The following is a 20,204-nucleotide window of genomic DNA, read 5'->3' on the forward strand; positions in this document are numbered from 1 at the left end:
TTTCTGACGGTTTCTTCGTCGATGATGCGATGATGAGTTGGCGACGGGTGAAACCAATGGAGGTCTTGTCACAATAGAAATCATAGTCTATGAAATAGGGGACTGAATTGCCATCGTCATGACGGTTGCCGTCGAAGATGGCGTCGACGAAGTCACACATATCGTCGACGATGACAGAGAAATCGTCGTCCACACAGATTTCTTTACATGTTTTCTACTCACAATGTCAGTAGAAGACTATCTTGGAAGTTATTTCTTTTTTGACAGGCGTAGAGGGGACAAATAGAGTTGGTTCAGAGGAGTGTTTGGAGCTCCTATCTTTACTCACAGGTTTCTCTTGGGAAGACTTGAGAGGTTTCCTTCCCTCAACTGAACATCTTTCCTGTGATCTAGCCCTCTTGTGAGAAGTTGAAGGCAACCCTCCTTCCTCATCTGAAGAGCGAGCCTGTTGCTTTGTGGATTGAAGCCACGAAAGTAATCTTCCCTCTCTGTCCTTGAGGGTCTTATTAGAAAAGGGGCGACAGATTTTACAGTCTTTCACCTCATGCCTTGGATAAAGGCAATAAATACAGTCTTTATGCAGATCTACATGGACCCTCTTCTTCCTACAGGTCTTGCAAGGGCGGAAGAGGCCTTTCTTATCTGACATTTCCTTCAGAAGTGCTGAATAGAAGGAAAAAACTGAGTAGAACTCAGGGAGACTCCCTTCCACACGACGTGTGGTGAAAATCTGAGGAGAACTCGCCTCTGCTGGGAGTGTTCTAGAGGGTGCTGGCAGCTTATTGGCTGGAACCAACTTTTGTCCTTTTTGAAAAAGGACATAGATAGGCTACTAAGATATGGCCTTTGGCCTTTTCAGCCTATTTATTACTTATGGCACTGCTTTTGTATTTTACCGTGGGACTCCCATATCGACGACGGGGACTGATTCAGGCATGTGAATCTATAAAAGATACCCCAATACTGGATAAAAACTGTTTACACCAAACTTAAGAGAATACAAACAATGATAAAGGAAGCTAAAAAAAGTTTCTGGGCTGAATGTATTCCCAAAGCTAACAATGAATCTGAAGGGCTCTCTGAATTGAGACGTGCAAAACATTTTTGTAGCTTCTCAAATCTGAACATTGAAGTCATCTGCGTTGTAAAATAACTGCTTCAGAAACAGCTGTAATTAATATGCTGGTGAATTAAGCAAATGCCATAGAACGGTCACCTGCTGAACACAAGCATCAAGATCAGTTAAGGAAGTTATTGCTTTCATGTCTTATGAAGTGATATGAATGTGCCAAATGCATCTCACAGTCATCCTGCTAAAGAATGACCGCTGATAAGTATCCCAAGATACATGGTGGACACTATGCTGATGTGTGGCAGTGATGAGATAAGGTCAACTAGGCAAGGGAATGACAAGTACTTTCGTCCTTCTGCCCCACTTTTTTTTTTTTTAACACTACTGTAAACTAACAGACTAGCTGTAAGCAAAGGAACGTTGACACCTACCCTGCTCTCCATTTTCTAATAAAAGCAAAGATATTTGGTGGTCTTTATCTGCGAGGCTCCTCGTACCCTACCAAAAACAAACAAGTAAAAACTTGTACCTAGGCTACCTCATCCTAAGAGATGTGTATGGTACAATCAAGATATAAACTGTTGTATGCTGTTCCTTGGGTATAGGTTTGGGCTAATTATATCCCTAATAACGGCTGCAGAAATCAGTGTTCCTATCATCCCACAGCAGAAGCAGAGCCAATGTCAGAGGAAAATAGACAACCTGCAAACTATAGTTGCTGGAACTGAGCAAACCAAAACAGGACACGTCATTTCACTGAAGGCAAGTTTCTAAATTCTGAAAGCAATGAACGTTGATAATTACTATCAACTAAATTCATATAAAAATTATGTAGCCCATGTGTCCTGGATTGGGGTACTCAATTGCAAGTGTGTGTGTGTCCGCTTGTGAACACAGAGGCTAGCACCACCAATGCAGTTTGTTCAGCAGGCAGATGTGTAAACCCAGTAAATCAATGCTGCAAAACGATGGTAAGCCCTTACTACTAAAATGTGCTTTTCTTGTGAAGTTTTTGTCAGAAACGGATAAAAGATTCCGCTGGAGACATTCACAAACAAGCTCTACAAGACAAACATAAGTCACTCAAACATATGCAAAATGGTTTAATCCAAAATATTCCTAACAGCGTGAAAATATTCTAATTTTCATTTATGGTGGTGTAAAGATTTCTGGCGTGAAGGAAACTAGAAATGTACAGAGATCCAGGACTTTTCTGTGCTGATCACATTTTAGGATATAGGAAACATGTGGGACTATCATGGTTGATCTGGAAGTGGTAGAAACTTGTACTCAATGTCAATTGCAGACTGTCCTAGAGGACTGCTGTCGGTTTAACAAGAAACGGAGCGTTGTAAACATGTGATGTATTTATGCTAGTCGCATGAAAAAATTGCCCTGGTTCAAAGGTTTCTCAGAGACTTGTACCACCTATTAGACAGTATTAAAAGCAACACAAGTCCTCCCTATTAATCAAGTTGCCTTTGCTGTACATTGTGACAAACTATTTACACAAATATCCCACGTAAGCTGAAAACTTCCAATTTTGCAATTTTTAAGGCATGAGGGAGAATATAATCTCAATGCAGCAGCTAGTGGTTTTCGGTGATTAAAGCAGCAAATACAGTAATCCATGAAATCCAGAGTCAGTTAAGTGCTGACTCCAAGGGCAAGAAATTACAATGTTACTTACCCTGAAAGCAGCTGTTTGTGGCATGTAATGCGGTAGATTCACATGCTGTGTATACTTGCGCTATCTAGTGTTGGGCTCGGATGTGTACAACTTGTTTTTCTTCCAAGGAAGTCTTTTCGAGTCACTTGACCTAGTGACCCCACCTATTAGTGGTATTGGGCATGAGCATCGGCTCCATTGTTAAGACTGTTTTTTCCCCACACATAGGACAAGATTGGAAATGGAGCACAGAGAATACAGAAAAAAATATGCCTATGCAAAGCAGAGAAATAAAGTTAACAAAATAAAGGAGATATCTGCCACAACCATAGCCAAATGGGATAGTTGGTGGGCACATGTGAATCTACAGCACTACATGTCAATTCATGGCATGTGTAGCTGTAAGTACACATGCTGTGCATCGACTGTAAAGCAGGCCTCCCAAAAGCGTTGGCTTAGCCTGAGGACGCTGCAGAAGACTGAAAGAATGTGGGCAAGACTGCACGGTCAACTCTAGCTTGTTCTCTGGCCAGGACATCCAGGCAGAAGTGCTTGGTAAAGGTATGAAGGGTAGACCATGTAGTCGCTTTACAGATGTCAGCTAATATTACATTAACTAAGAAAGCCATAGAAGTTCCTTTCTTACAATTGAAATGAGGTCTGGGATGGACAGATAGAGTTCTTTTTGCTTTGGCATAAAAGGTCTACATAAACATGAACAACCATCATGCAACTCCTGCCTTAGAAAAAGTGCATTCTTTTTGGGGCTTGCATTAATAAATAGCTGTCAATATAGTACATTAGCACTCTCTTGACGTGTGCAGAGTGCATTCTGCTACAGTCTCTCGGTGCGGAAAGAACAGCTTGGACAGCTCATTTGGGTAAGGTGGAAACTGGAGACCACCTTAGGCAAAAGATTTGAATTAGTTCTGGCAGCCACTCTATCTTTTTTATTTTTTATTTGTTTATTAAACTTAAACTGCTGGCACATAAGGATCATACATCACCCCATACACTCTATCTTGATGTACTTGGAAAAACAGCTCTTTTAAGGTAAGAGTGTGTATTTCACAGACTCTTGGAGAGGGGATGGCTACAAGGAAAGCAACCTTCCAGAGGAATGTAAGTGGACAAGAGTGAAGTGGTTCAAAAGGGGGGCCCCTCAGTCTGGCGAGGATGATGTTAAGGTTCCAAAAAGCAGCAGGGAACATCCATGGTGAAATAACTCTTTTGAGGCCTTCCATGAATGACCTAATGACTGCAACCCCGAATAGTGAAATATGTTGCCTATTCTGCAAATAGGCAGTTACAGCAACCAGCTAAATAGATGTACTGGCAAGTGCCGACTTCTGCAGCTGAAGGAGGTTGGATGCAATATGCTGCATAGACGCGGTGAGTGGGTTGATGCGTTAGCTAAGACAGTAGTGAATGAAGTGTGTCCATTTGGCTGCGTAACAGGCCCTGGTAGTAGGAAGTCATGCCTATAAAAATAGACACACAGGCAGAGCTTTACGTGCTCTTTGCGCCAGGTCACCAGGGGGGTTTGGGGGAGGGGGTGGGGGGGGGGGGTCGCTCGCAAGGTCAGGTACGCTGGGAGGCAGAACTGGAGCGGGCCCTGACAAGGAGTGGGACAACATTTATTATAGAGTTCACCTCACGGCCTTCAATACCGCTGGCACTGAGTCTGCGTTTAAAGTGGCATCTTATTGGTACCTCACACCCGCCCGTATCAATCAATGGGACAAGAATCATACTGAGAAATGCTGGTGGGGATGTGGCCTGAGCGGTTCCTTAATACATCTCCATTGGCATTGTCCGAGGCTAGGACGTTTTTGGGAGCAGGTGTTAAACGATATAGATGCGGCCTTTGACACGGAGATCCCCCGCTTCCCAGCCAACACTTTACTGGGGCTTTCGAATCCTGTACGTTCCCACTACGGTCCCTGCGTGGCCGGCAGATGGCCTTAGCGTTACTTGCCGCTCGCCAAGTGCTCCTGGCTCACTGGAGCACTACAACTGACGGCATAGCTGAACAGAATATGGACGACTAGCTATGGAACATCTATCCCTAGTACAAGACTACAGAGGTGAAGCGTATGCGGATTTATGGGCCCCCTTCATTTCTCTATTATCCAAAGAATTTCAGGAGGTCACCTGCCCCAAGCTCTTACAAATCCTTCAGCTGATCCATAGCTCTCAGGAGCCGGTGACTCCTAACTCGTCACGAGGAATGGGGGATATAGCTGGTGGGGAGGAGGCAGGATGCCTTCACATACCTGTTGAAGCACGTTGCAGGGTGCCCCCCTTTTTTCTTTTCTTTCTTTTTTTCTCTTTCTCTCACTGGGTTGGGAGGGTGGCTCTCTGTACTTTCATAAGTCTCTTTCACCGCTAAATATTGTTCTCTTGATGGTTTGGGGTTGTTCTATATAATCCAGGCATGTTCATGAGTGCTGCCAGGCTCCGGGTTGAAGGCACTGGAGCTGTGTACATACGTATATCCCAAGCATAGTTTTCAAGCCGCCAGCCCATGGTGTTGTAGGCATATGGCTGTACATGTACATTGGGTTGCCTTCCAAAATGAATAAAAAGATATGTTCCATAAAAATAGACACTCAGTCTTCTTGTAGATTAAGATAACCACATTCTAAGACCTCAGGAGCAAGATTGCAGGGTTGAGCTGTTGAGAGATGAGCTGTCAGAGTGCTGTGGCTTTGTGTGAGATGGTCTGGCCTGTTGAGGAGTTTCTCGTGCGGGACTAGAGAGTTCTAGTAGCGTGGAGTACCATAGCTGGTGTGCCCAGATTGGAGCAACCAAGATGAGTGTGAGAAATGTCTCTCTCAGCCTCCTGACTACAAACGGGAAAGGAGAAGCGGAAAAGTATAAGCAAATATGCTGGTCAAACTCATCCATAGTTGATTGCCCAGGGACTGTAGGTGTGGTAGTCTGGAGGTTAAGTTTGGGCATTTAGCATTTTCAGCAGTGGCAAACAGATCTATCAGTGGAAAACCCCAACAGTGAAAGTACATGTGTAGGACCTGGCAACAGAGTTCCCATTTGTGGACTTGTTGATGCATCCTTCTCTGCAGGTCTGCTAGATCGTGGTCAATCCCCAGGAATGTGCTCAATGAATAGATGGACTTTGTGGTAGATTGCCCACTGCCAGATGTTTTGGGCAACACTGGACAGCTGCGGTGAATGCGAGCCCCCTTGTTTCTTCAAGTAAAACTTGGCAATTGTGTTGTCTGTGCATATTAGGACGGTCTTGTTGTGCTGGGTAGATGGGTATTTGGAAGTAGGCGTCTTTCAGATCCAGGACAGTCAGGAGGTCAGCTTTCTGCAAGAGTCGTATGAAGTCCTATAGAGTCACCATGGGGAAGTGCTCCAACAGAATCTATTTTTTGAGCGGCCGGAGATCAAGGATGGGCCTTTAGGGAGCAGTCTTTCTTTGGGACAAGAAAGTAGAGCGAGTATACACCCTTCCCGTGGTGTTGAAGCAAAATGGGCTTTATGGCCCCCTTGTCCAGGAGGGCCTATACCACCTTGTGAAGGAGGTGCAGATGTTCTTCGAACAATCTGTGATGGTGGTGGTGGTGGTTGGGGGGGGGGGGGGGGGGGGGGGGTGCAGGTGGGGGGGGGTTGTTTTGTGCTGTTTGTGTCAGTTTCGTATGATATCTAGAACCCAACTGTCTGAGCAGATTTTTGACCAGCAGGGCAGAAACCCCTGATATCGCCCTCCGACAGGTGTTTTGTGATTGGGGGGGAAGTGAAGGGCATCACTGCTTTTATAGTGTAGGTCCTTTTGGGGCTATAACCATAACTCTACAGTTCCCATTGTTGATCTAATATCCAACCCCTGTGGCATTCCGTGAGGGGGATTGGAACGGTGGGCTAGTTAAAGTGGAAGAGGGTCATGGAGTGGGTGTCCTAGATGCGCTATGAAGCTGTGAGCTTCAAAAGGAACCCCGAGGAGATAGAGTTTGGAGGGCGCCCATAGATTTTGCTGTATGCGTCTTTCTTTATTTTTTAAAGCATCTCACCAACCTGAGGGCCAAAGAGATGCTGACCCTCGAAAAGCACATTTAGTAGATATTGCTGTATCTCCGGTTTAAAAACAGAAACCCTCAGCCAGGAATGGCACTGCAAGAGATTTCTGGAATTAATGCTGCAAGCGACTGTATCCGCCACATCCAAAGCACAGCAAATGGATGCTTTGGAGATCATTTTCCCCTCTGCCACTAACTCTTGCCCTTTCTCCCGGTACTGTTCTGGGAGATATTTTATCAAGCCCACCATTTGATCCCAGTGCGTGCAGTCATTTAGGGAGAGATAGCCTATGGAATTGGGTATTCGCCAATGAATAGCAGACTGTGATACCACCCTCTTGCCCTCCCTGTGTCTATCTACTTGCTCTTCTAATCAGGAGGGGGTGCATCAACAGTGCTCTGGAGTTTGCGTGCTTTCTGGCGGTATGTACCACCAGCGAGTCAAGGACTAACTGGTTACGAATATATGTATGGTCACTAGGGGAGGCTTTATACTTCCCATCTACCCTTGGCGTGATAACTCTCACCTTGGCAGGCGCTTTTGAAAATCTCCATGGCAAATTAGAGGACCCCTTTTAGCATCTGGATGTATTGTAGGGAGTGTTGGGTGGAGGGGAGGGTTTCCACAAGGAAACCATTCTCTTCTTGCTGCACGTGAAGTTGGCAATTGTGGAAAGTGGCATCCCTGTGTGGAACTTTATGAAAAGCAGCGAAATTATCGGGGGTGGAGGGGGGGGGGGGGGGGGGGAGAGGCTTAACAGGGTACAAGTCTGGGTGTGTCTGCCAGGGGTTCAATTTCATAATCGTTCCCAGGGTCTGGGCCCTGAGGGTCATGAATGGGGCCACAAGAGAATCTAGGAATATCCCTGCCCCAGAGTGTTAGGAACCCCAAGGTGAGCGCTGTGGAGACTCTAGAAGCAACACGGGAGGTGAAGGCGGGGGAGGAGGGGGGAGGGTAGAGGAGGAGCTGGGAAGAGAGGAGGGTTGATGGTCTTCTCAAAAGTCAACTTCCTCTTATGAGGAACAGAATTGTTCTGCATCTGTTCAGGCTTCTTCAGGATCCTACCAGTGTCTGGCTCGATATGGATCCGATGTTGACTCGCATCCAGATGTTCACGTAGTGTCTTCCGCCTCTCGTCTATGTGTCAAAGTGGCAGACGCAAGATGACGAGCCTGTCATTTCAATAGAGTCTTTTTGTTATGAAATGCAAGAAATGCCAAACAGGGGTCCTCTGGTATTTGGGAGACAAATCGAGATTTAAGATTTCATGGAGGTCGGACCTCGGCTACATGGCGTGGCAAGTAGGACAGAATGGAAAAGTAGTCCTTTCCATCACAGGGACATTCTCAACCTGGACAGTGGGATTCATGAGGTATATGACAGACAGAGTGAAATGGTCTGCAACAAGGGGACTGATTCGAGGGCCCAGCGAGAACACCACGTGGTGTCGAACCAGACCAGAGATGGCGGAGAAAAAACTATTTAACAATGGAGCCTAGGCTCAATATTACAAATAGGTAGAGCCAGTAGGTCCCATAACCTGAAAAAAAAAGTTGTATACGTCCGAGCCCAATTCTCAATGGCAGATATGTGCACAGCTTGTGTATCTATAGCTCCACATGCTACGAACATACAGTATCCTACCCACACATAGATTTCTGCAGGAGGAATGACTGCTGTAGTTGACACAGTTAAAAACATTTATCAAGCAAATACCGCCACTAAAAATTCAGTGCCAATGTTGCAAAATCCTTTTTCCTGATGAATGTCATAAATAATTAAAAACAATCAGTATATAAACATCTTACGGAAAATAGGACACCAAGATGCTAAAAACCATTACAACATTATTAGTTGTGATAACCGAGATGCTAATGTTAGTTTAATAATTCATGAGCTTTTCTTTAAACATAATTCACACAAAAAAAAATTTGGCAAAAAAAAACCCAGCTATGAAATTGAAAAATATACTTACTTGACAAGTCTTACATGCCATTCATACAAACTGTCATTTACAAGTTCCACCGAATAAATACCTGTAAAGTAAACAAACAGTGTATTCAAATGCTAGTCATCAAGACTCATGGCAAAGACTGAGAATAGTACGTAACAAGCAAATTCCAGGTAAAGACTCCCTAAAGAAGAGTTATTTGTTTGTAATCCTAGTTCTGCATTGTAGGAATCATCATTAAGGACTTAAGGAGTGGAACATCCTTGTGCGAGATCCTGAAACACTTTTGTCCATCTAGAAATCAATTTCTATAGAAGAGATTCTGGCACTTTTCAAATATATACTTTAAATAAATTGTCTGGAGTCAAATTTTCAAATAAACAGAAATAAATTACTTTAGCACTGCAGCAGAACTCTTAACCTAGCTGCATAAGGAAACTGAATAAAACATGCAGGAATTAAGTAAAATGCAGCCATATTAGAAGCATACATAAAGAAGTGAAAAACAGACCAAACTCTTAAAGAGACTTCTCCATCCCAGACTGCCTCCTAAGTAAAATGTTAGGACCTTTCTGAAAATACAGAATATGAAGTGCTCTCTGTGCCGGTGAAGTCGGATTGCAAAAGAAAATCAGTGAAAACAGATGGTCCCACACTGTGGGGTGATGATACAAAGGGTTATTATGGTGCTCACTGATTCTGGGTGGGACTATACCTCTGTCTACTTAAATATTAGTGCTCCAAGGTAAGGGGGAATCACCCAACCCCCCTGATTGAGATGACAAATGACCTCTCTGTATCAATAACATATTGTTCGAGCACACACCCAATCCCGTTAAAACAAATCAAATTATATGACACATGTTCCTTGTACTTCTCATGATCTTTAATTTCTTTCTTTTTTTGCCCAGCCAACCAACACGTGTTTCGTTGTCTAGAGTGTTCCCCACGACTTCCTCTGGGCTGGGAATTACATAAGTAAAATTGTAGTGTAATGAATACCACACATCTATAATATGTGTTTCTCTTTGTGGAAACCCAAACCTTCATTAGAGCTTTATTTAAACAGAGTATTGTGAAAAATAGCTATTTGAAATCATTCATAGTCATAAATAATATTGAACCCATTATGGTTATTACACATCGTCATGCAGAACGCATATACTAACACACTAGCATATTGACGGGTCATAGGATGCGAGGAGGGACGTGGTGCAGTGAAATTAAATCTCTCATGATATTAATGGGTGACTAATCCCACCTCTAGAGAGGAGTTGTGCAACATTCCTTAAAATATCTGCCGATGGATTATGTGTCAGCAACGTGTTCGTACAATTTCAAGAAGCATACCTGTATTCCTGGAAATTCTCTTGTTTGTATCGAAATGAAAATTAGTAACTACACATCAGTATACTTGTTGCAATTAGTGCCAATCAATGAGACCTTCGCAATATCCCACATTGTCGAAATGCAAAGACTATCCTACCTACACGCCGGTTCTACTTCCGTCCCGGCAAACGATTGCAAGGATGTTTCACTTAGTGTATCTCAGAATCCGGTATGCCCCTGGTAACAAAGTTGAAATATATTTTTTAGAACCTCTGTGTTTCCCTTCTCTGCTTTATTACAGTCAGTAAATATACAACAGTAAATCTCACCTCCAAATCTTCAATCACCTTTTGTACGACCTCCTCTATATGCATCTTAGCAGATGAATCTTATCCAATTTCAATCATATATACAAAATTGCGTGGCCCGAGTGACTGCCACCTATAACACAATTTAAATAACCCCACGTTAGTGAGGTAGATACCACAACACTATGCCACTGCCAAGCATTTTAGCCTCGGCATTCGGAGTCCCAAATCATTTTGCCATGGTTCTCACCTTAGACAAGGATGCCACTAATCATCCTGTTTTCTTTGTAAATCACGCCGAGTGCGGCTGCTGCATACTGGAAATTAAGTTCCGGGTGCCGGTTAAAATAGTAAATCCCTCTTGAAGCCGCAACGAGGCACGCTTCAGTACACATCCAAATTGGGTGCCATCTTTGAAGAGTATCAGTCGGCCAGTGTAATCATACATACACAGTACCGTAATGATCATGCCGTTATCACTATTCCAAAATTCTTTCTCCAGTCGGATCCTTGATACCCAATTCCAATATAGTTAAGAACTATATTGGAAAAACATCAACCAGCCGATGCGGTCCACCCTTTCTATGCCGTATTTATATATGTAGCCAAGAAGTTATTCTAAAAGCTCTAAAATTAGGTATATTGATTGGCAGTCTCTCTACGTGTCCCGAGATGTGTGTCATAGTGTAATGTACCGCTGAACAGTTATTTAAGGAACCCCAGCGGGTAATTACTTATTCCTTGAATATAGTAGGGGGTGTATTTATAATATACTATGTAATCCCTGCATCATGTCCCATTCCAAGCATTCTTTACCATTTTGTCATTATACACAATGTGGAATAGAATTTCCAAGTAAGAGAGAAATTCTTATGATATCAATAACATTGTTCATACATGATCATATAGTTACTCCCAATATCAATGGCCTCATTATCTTTGGACCAAGGAAATAGTCATTCCTCACAATGTAAATTACAGATATAAACGCATAGTTCAGACATTAACTACAAAATCATATTATCTCATTCATATCTATTCGCCCAAAAGGTACTGTAGTGCTTGTCCGTATGTAGGCCATGCTATACAGATCATAAGAGCATGATCCAAGGGGCTTCTGTTCTTCTTAAAGTCAATTCTCTGTTTCCCCCTCTGGGGTCCTTCTGGACATAATCCATAGCAAAGAACGTGAAGTATTTGTGTTGGCCCTGTGAATTGCATTGCAATACATGTGTCGCCATTGGATATCTGGCGTCATTATGTTCCACAGCTCTGATAGGTTTGTTAATTCGTTCCTTGAGTGCTCTTATGGTACTGCCTACATAGATGCGTTTACAAGCGCATTCCAAAATATATATGACATTTTGTATCACAACTGATACCATATCTAATGCAATAGGACCTAACATCTGGACCTCGGAATTTCTTTCTCTTGTCATCAGCCCATCAACAGGCACCACAATTTCCACATTTGTGAAACTCCACTGCAAACTGGGTCAACCAAGTGAATGTTTGTTTGGTTCCAGGATAACCTGAACTTAATAGTGATTTCAATGCTGTACCCAGTCTATAGGTAATGCTCGGTATTTCAGTTGTGTACTCATCCAGGGCTTATCATATCTTAAAATGTGCCAATGCTTGTAAATGCTTTTTCTTAGTACCTTGGACACTTTCTTAAAGCTTGTAATCATTCTTATTCTTTCTGTCTCCCTATTCCTATTTTTCTGATCTCTTAAGGTGTCTGATCTTTGTGTTTTGAGGCTCTTATTCTCGACATTTGTAAACACATATCTGTTGTAACCTCTAGCCATGAAACGTGTTCTCATATTTTCAATGCATGTCAGAAACTCATTATCACCATTACAGTTCTTTCTTGCCCTAACTATTTCACCAAAAGGTATCGCTAGTATCTGATGTCTGGGATGCACACTTCCCGCATGCAAGGTGGGTTTTCTATATAGCCTGCTCTGTATCTGGTCATTTTCAATAAATAGTTCCACTTCCAAAAATACAATGTTTGTAATACTATATTGATATGTAAAATTGATTCACATATTCGGTTCAGGTACTTACAAAATAGTTCCAAATATGCCATTCTGCCTGACCAGATCATAATAGGAATCACACCATTTTGTCCCTCTTGGGCCCCAGATCCTCTCATCCTCAAGCCATCCCATAGAGAAACTGGCATAGGATGGTGAAAATCTGGAGCCCATAGCTACGCCTTGTTTTGGTCTATACAATTCTTTTACCACATAGGAATACATGGTTGGAAAGAATTATAGCCATCATTGCAATCACTAATTCTGTGTGTTCCTACTATGCCGCTGATCTGGTATTTAAGAAATGTTCGACAGCTCGTTTTCCTAGATCAGTTTTAATGCTGCTATATAACGCTGTCACATCCAGTGTGGCCAAAATCATGCCCTTTTCCTATGTTCCATCAGACAGTATGCTCAAAATGTGTTTAGTATCTTTTATGTACGATGGAAGGCTACATACTAACGGCTGTAAAAATAAGTCTACATATTGTAATCTCTCTGTTGGCCCACCTATGCTGGATAGGATTGGCCTACCTGGTGGAAATGGCATATTCTTATGGACTTTGGGTAATGTATAGATGCATGGAAATCTGGGCTTTACCACTTTCAAATACAAGAATTCATCATTATCAATAAGACATCTGTCATACAAGGTTTTGAGAGGACTATTAATGGGATGGGTTTTTGACCCAGAGAGGAGGGTTTTATCTGTAGGTATAAAGTGGATTTGTTAGAATTTGTGAGAAATTTGAAATTGAAAAAAATTACGTAACCTTGCATCGTTCATCAAAGACAGTAAACACATTTTGAGCATACTGTCTGATGTAACATGGGAAAAGGGCATGATTTTATCCACACTGGATGTGACAGCGTTATATAGCAACATTAAAACTGATCTGGGAAAACGAGTGGTCAAACGTTTCTTAAATACCAGACCAGTGGCAAAGTGGGAACACACAGAAATAGTGATTGCAACAATGGATATAATTCTTTCCAACAATGTACTCCTATGTGGTAAAGACTGGTATAGACAAAAACAAGGAGTAGCTATGGGCTTCAGATTTTCACCATCCTACGCTAATCTCTCTATAGGATGACTTGAGGGTGAATGGATCTAGGGCCCAAGAGGGACAAAATGGTGAGATTCCATTATCTACTGGGGCAGATTCATTGATGACTGTATTATGATCTGGTCAGGCAATATGACAAATTTGGAATTATTTTGTAAGTACCCGAACAGCAATGATATGGGAATCAACTTTACATATCAATATAGTACGACAAACATTGTATTTTTGGAAGCTGAACTATTTATTGAGAACGACCAGATACAGAGCAGGCTATATAGTAAACCCACCTCATGCAATGCACTGATGCATGCAAGGAGTACGCATCCCAGACACCAGATTCAAGCAATACCTTTTGGTGAACTACTTAGGGCAAGAAGGAACTGTAGTGGTGATAAAGAGTTTGACATGTATGGAAAATATGAGAACATGTTTCATGGCTAGAGGTTGCAACTGACACGTGGTTACAAATGCAGAGAAAAGGATCCTCAAAACACAAAGATCAGACACATTAAGAGACAAGCAAAACAGGAATAGGGAGACAAAAAGAATAAGAATGATTACAGTCTTTAGTGAAGTGTCCAAGGTACTAAGAAAAAGCATTAACCAGCATTGGCACATTTTAAGATCTGATAAAACCCTGGACGAGTACACAACTGAAATACCGAGCATTACCTATAGACGGGGTACAACATTGAAATCACTATTAAGTCCAAAATATCCCGGATCCAAACAAACATCTACTTGGTTGACCCAATTTCGAGTGGGGTTTCACAAATGTGAAAATGTTGGTGCCTGTAGATGGGCTTATAACAAGAGAAAGACATTCACAGGTGCTGATGGCAGGTCCTAAGAAATTAGATATGGTATCAATTGTAATACAAAATATTTCATATATATTTTGGAATGTACTTGTAAACGCATCTATGTAGGCCGTACCATAAGAGCATTAAAGGAATGAATTAACAAACATATCAGAGCTGTGAAACATAATTACGCTAGATATACAATGGCGACACATGTATTGGAATGCAATGCACAGGGTCCACACAAACACTTCACTTTCTTTGGTATTGATTATGTCGAGAAGGACCCCAGAGGGGGAATCAGGGAATTGACCAAGACGAAGAGAAGACACTTGGATCATGCGCTTAAGAGCTGTAGAGCATGGCCTAAATACAGATCAAAAACGACAGTACTTTTTGGACGAATAGATATGAATAGTTGATAATATCATTTTGGGGTTAATGTCTGAACTATGCGTTTATATGTGTAACTTAAATTGTGAGGAATGACTATTTTCTTGGTACAAAGATAATATGAGGTCATAGATATTGGGGAGTAGCTATATAATCATGGATAAACAATGTTATTGATGTCATAAGAATTGCTCTCTTATTTGGAAATTCTATCCCACATCATGTATAATGACAAAATTGTAAAGAATGCTTGGAATGGGATGTGATGCAGGTATTACATAGCATATTATAAATACACCCCCCCTCCCACTATATTCATGGAATAAGTAATTACCCACTGGGGTTCCTTAATTAACTGTGCAGCGGTACAATACACTATTACACACATCTCAAGGCACGTAGAGAGACTGCCTATCAAAATACCTAGATTCAGAGCTTTTAGAATAACTTCTTGGCTACATATAAATACGGCATAGAAAGGGTAGACCACATCGGCTGGGTGATGTTTTTCCAATATAGTTCTAAAATACTATGGAATTGGGTATACAGGATCCCACGGGAGAAAGAATTTTCAAATAGTGATAACGGCATGTTCATTACGATACTGTGGAAGCATGAGTACACTAGCCGACTGATACGATTTAAAGATGGCGCCCAATTTGTATATGTACTGAAGCGTGCTTCATTGCGGCTTCAAGAGGGATTTACTATTTTAACTGGCATCCGGAACTTCACTTCTGGTATGCGGCAGCCGCACTCGGTGTGATTTATGGAGCAAACAGGACGATTAGTGGCGTCCTCGTCTAAGGTGAGAACCGTGGCAAAATGATTGGGGACTCCGAATGCCGCGGCTAAAATGCTTGGCAGTGGCATAGTGTTATGGCTTCTATATCACCAACGTGGGTTTTTTTTAATTGTGTTTTAGGTGGCAGTCACTCGGGCCACGCAATATTGGATATATGATTGAAATTGGATAAGATACATGTGCTAAGATACACAGAGTAGGCTTTACAAAAGGTGATTGAAGATTTGGAGGTGAGAGTTACTGTTGTATATTTTACTGACTGTAATAATAACTAAAAAAGGGAATCACAGAGGTTCTAAAAAAATATATAATTCGAATTTGTTACCAGGGGAATACGGGATTCTGAGATACACTGAGTGAAACATCCTTGCAATTGTTTGCCGGGACGGAAGTAGAACCGGCTCGGAGGTAGGCTAGTCTTTGCATTTCGACAATGTGGAACATTGCTGAGGTCGCACTGTTTGGCACTAGTTGCAACAAGTATATTGATGTGTAGTTACTTATTTTCATTTAGATACAAACAAGAGAATTTCCAGGAATACAGGTATGGTTCCTATAATTGTACGAACACGTTGCTGACAGTCCACGGCCAGATATTTTAAGGAATATTGCACAACTCCTCTCTAGAGGTGGGATTAGTCACCCATTAATAATATGAGAGATTTAATTTCACTGCACCACGTCCCTCCTCACATCCTGTGACATGTCAATATAAAAGTGTTTTAGTATATGTGTTCTGCATGACGATGCATAGTAATCATAATGGATTAAATATTATTCATGACTACGGCTATGAATGATGTTAAATTGTGATTTTTCACAACATACTGTTTAAATATATCGCTAAGGAAGGTTTGGGTTTCCCAAAAGAGAAACACAAGTAATAGATGTGTGGTGTTAATTACACTACAATTTTACTTATGTTATCTTCCAGCCCTGAGGAAGTCGTGGGAACACCCTAGACAACGAAACAAGCGTTGGCTGGCTGGGAAAAAAAAGAAAGAAATTAAAGATCAAGAGAAAAACATGTGTCATTTAATTTGATTAACAAGATTAAGTGTGCTCCGGCAACTTGTTATCAGGAAAAACAGACTCGATTTCATGACACTCCAGCCTCCTTGGGTAGAAAAAAGGAAAGAATTCTCATGGCTACCTTGTTTGCATGGAAAACTTGCTAAAATTCCTTAGCTGAAAACCCCTGAAACTTGCTTGCTCAATGGGTTAATATAATGTCCAATAAGAATACCTTTTCCTTATCAAATCCTGCAATTCAGTAAAATGTATTGGCACAAAGGAAGAAGCCATTCCTTTTAACAAGACTGCATTCAGTTGTCAAGGGGGAAGCAGTTTTCTAACAGAGGACAAACTTTCATTAGATCCTCCAAGAAGTCTTTGATAAGCAGATTACTAAAACGGTATCCAGAGATGCAACTTTTCTGTTGGGCATAATCACTGCCAGGTGTTTCTTAAGAAAATAAGAAATGCAGATTTGACTGTCATGTGAATGAGACAGAACAGCCCTGCTTTTGTCTTGGCACATAGTTTTGTTGCTGACACTATATGCAAAAAAAATTCCATTTACAATCTTATGCTGATCCGATCAATGGTCTCTTTGCTTCTTTCTGAAGGCCACAGAAGAATTTGTCAAATTCTTATGGCCATACTCTGGACTCATGCTGTGAAGTTCAATGATTTGGGAAGACCTAGCACCAGAGTCTGGACAGAAAATTCAGGGTCACCCTCCTCTGTAGTGTTTTTGGCATCTGTAGCAAATCAATGTACCATTCTGAACAATGCTATGCCCGTGGTTCAGGGGAATTTCAGTTTCATCAGTGTCAAAAGTATTCAGGAATCTGTCAGAGAAGCACATTACCATCACTCTTACCATTAGCATCGGCTATTTCATGTCGGTCGCAGCGCATGAGCGCAACTGATGCGCCGGCGGCGCACCAACGGCACGCCAAAGGCAAGCCCGCCTGCGCCCATCCGCACCCTTTCGGGGCCTGGGGCCTGTCATTATGCCCAAATGAAAATTGACTACACTGCCTCTGAGTTGATAGCATTGCACGAAGTCTCTGCCAAACTTAATCCCCTCACCAATTCTAGCTTGACTGCACAGGGGATTCTGGCGTCCAGAGCAGCTTTTCCTGAACTCTGTGGTACTCATAGGGTGGTTTACCCTCAGACTCAAGAGTGCAACGGCGCACAGAAGTTCTCTGTTCTATATTTGAACACCCACTCGATGGTTAAGCACCAGATGGATATTTTTCTGTTGCTTAAATTCGAGCAGCCAGATTTTCTCCTGCTCACTAAAACCTGGCTATCTCAGGAATCATCACCAGATATTCTTGCTGCACTTCCTTTGGATTACCACATCATCCAAGCCAACCGTCCCCAGGGGAAAGTTGGCAGAGGAGTAGCTATTATCACACGCCACAACTGTAATTATACTGTTTTAACCCCTCTAGATCTACCCTTAGTCAATAATCTGGCAATAAAACTTGAACTAAAATCTGATACCACCCCTGGAATAAGATCGAGAAATCCTGATTTCTTGATTCACTTGCTAACTCTACTCCTCCTGTTCATTCCGCTATTAACTCGGCTGATGCACAGTTAACCAGTTGGCTATTGGCTGCTAGCGACAAGTTTGCGCCCCCCAGGAAGAGTCATGCCACCCGTCGCCAGGACACTCAGAAATGGTTTTCCACCGAGCTGAAAAAACAGAAACTAGCCCTACGGCAATTGGAAAGAAAGTGGCGACATAACTATTTATCTGAAGATAAATGGCTCTACTTGAACACCCTGAAAACATATTAAAAAATCTATCCTGACTGCCAAAGTGGCATACTTTTCTTCTAAAATGCTGTCTGCTACTAATCGTTCAAAGGAGATTTTCACTATAGTGAATGAGCTGTCTAATCCCGACAGAATTTCAATCAAGCTTACCCCTTCCCAAACCTTTTGCAACTCATTGAATCTCTTCTTCATTGAGAAAATTAAAAAACAAAGTCTAGTATTCTGGTTGGCCAAAACCCGGACTCTAGCTCTCATACCACCCGAAATCATAGCACCTTTACGCAATTCCCTATAATCTATGAGCATACCTTTGTGGATCTCCTTTCTAAAGTCAAATCTGGCTCCCTCTAGCATCTTGAAGGAAATTTTTACTGCCCTCCCCAGTCCTGCCCTTAACCTTTTAAATGAGTCACTGTCCCAGGGTATTGTCCCTGCCACTTTTAAGGAGGCAATTGTTGTCCCCCTTTTGATGAAGGAGGGTGCGGATCCGCTAACTTGAACTTTCGTCCAATCTCTCTTCTTCCTTATCTAGCTAAGGTCCTGGAAACCCCTGTCACGAGATACCTCACCGATTTCCTTGAGGAATCAGAATTTCTTGATCCCCCACCAAGCAGGATTCCGTCCGGCTCATTCTACCGAGGCTGTGATCCTTACAGTATTGGACACTCTCCGTAGTGAGGTCAATGGTGGCTCCTCGCAGGCTCTTGTCCTGCTCGATCTTTCCGCCGCCTTTGACACGGTCGACCATAATCTTTTGGTTGACCGTGTGAGGGACGTGGGAATCTTGGGACTGGCTCTGGGCTGGATCAGCTCCTTCTTGGAAAATCGATCCCAGGCGGTCTGTACTGCACAGTTTACTGCCCCCAGAATTGGAATTTCTTGCAGAGTCCCTCAAGGCTCCTCACTTTCTCCCCTGCTGTTTAATCTTTACCTTCTCCCTCTTTTCTGAGCCCTGAAAGAGCACCAAGTTTGCACATTTAACTATGCTGACTACTTTCAACTTATTTTCTCCATCAACAACTCCTCGGAGTCGGTCCACGCCTTTCAGTCTACTATGTTGTTCATTAGTCAGTGGATGAACAGTAACCATCTAAAACTTAATCCGGACAAGACTGAGTTGGTTTTAACAGGTGGTATTTCTAAAAATCCCTGGGGTCCTCATTTCTGGCCCAGGGAGCTGGGTCAGTCCCCCCTCTCCATCTAGCTCGGCTAACAGCCTTGGAGTAATAATCAGTCAAGATCTCACTATGAAGCCCCAGATTGGGTTGGTGATCTCTACCTGCTTTTTCCAACTTAGGAAAATAAAAAAGATCTGTAGATTTCTTACCCATCAAGCTCTGATTCAGGTGGTTATCGCCATGGTCATGTCCCATGTCGACTATGCTAATTTGCTTTACTTTGGCATTCCTCTCTACTTATCTAAACATCTGCAGATGGTACAAGATCAGGCTGCACGTCTGATTGTTCATCAACCCAGGCATCATCATGTCACTCCTCTTCTAAAGAAACTCCATTGGCTTTCAGTGGTTCAGCGCTGTGCCTTCAAGGTCGGGCGCCTTATTTTTAAGTCACTCAATGGAAGAAGCCCTAAATTTGTGAACAACCTGATTAACAAGCAAGTAGCGCCATGAAACCTCCCCGGTGAACGTGTGCTTTATAAATTTATTTTAACATAACATAACTCTTGGTTCCTCGAACCTGGATCTGACTTTGGGTTATTTTAAGTGGTGCCACACTGGTGTATTTACTCCCAGAAAATACACTTGCAATTGAGGTCTTGAAACAGTTATCACTGATGACACCCTTGTGATTTTCCAAGTAGTTTTATGAGAGCATTTCCTGACACTTCACATCAACTGGGAGGTTTAATGCTTTTACTGACAAACCCCTTGACAGAAGTCACCTCGATCACCCAGTGA

At 42.3% G+C, this 20,204-nt stretch overlaps 1 protein-coding gene across 2 annotated transcripts in view; it reads right to left on the reverse strand.

Annotated features, from left to right (window-relative positions):
• The window catches only part of UBE2Q2 (ubiquitin conjugating enzyme E2 Q2), an 844,760-nt gene that overhangs the window by 183,513 nt on the left and 641,043 nt on the right, over nt 1-20,204 (reverse strand). For both annotated transcript variants that reach the window (XM_085643780.1, XM_085643779.1), the window contains exon 7: nt 8,761-8,821. In XM_085643780.1, coding sequence (XP_085499906.1) covers nt 8,761-8,821 — 61 coding nt within the window. The remainder of the gene's footprint in view (nt 1-8,760; nt 8,822-20,204) is intronic.

The sequence above is a fragment of the Triturus cristatus genome, chromosome 3_1, assembly GCF_964204655.1.
Source record: "Triturus cristatus chromosome 3_1, aTriCri1.1, whole genome shotgun sequence".
NCBI classification, from domain to species: domain Eukaryota; kingdom Metazoa; phylum Chordata; class Amphibia; order Caudata; family Salamandridae; genus Triturus; species Triturus cristatus.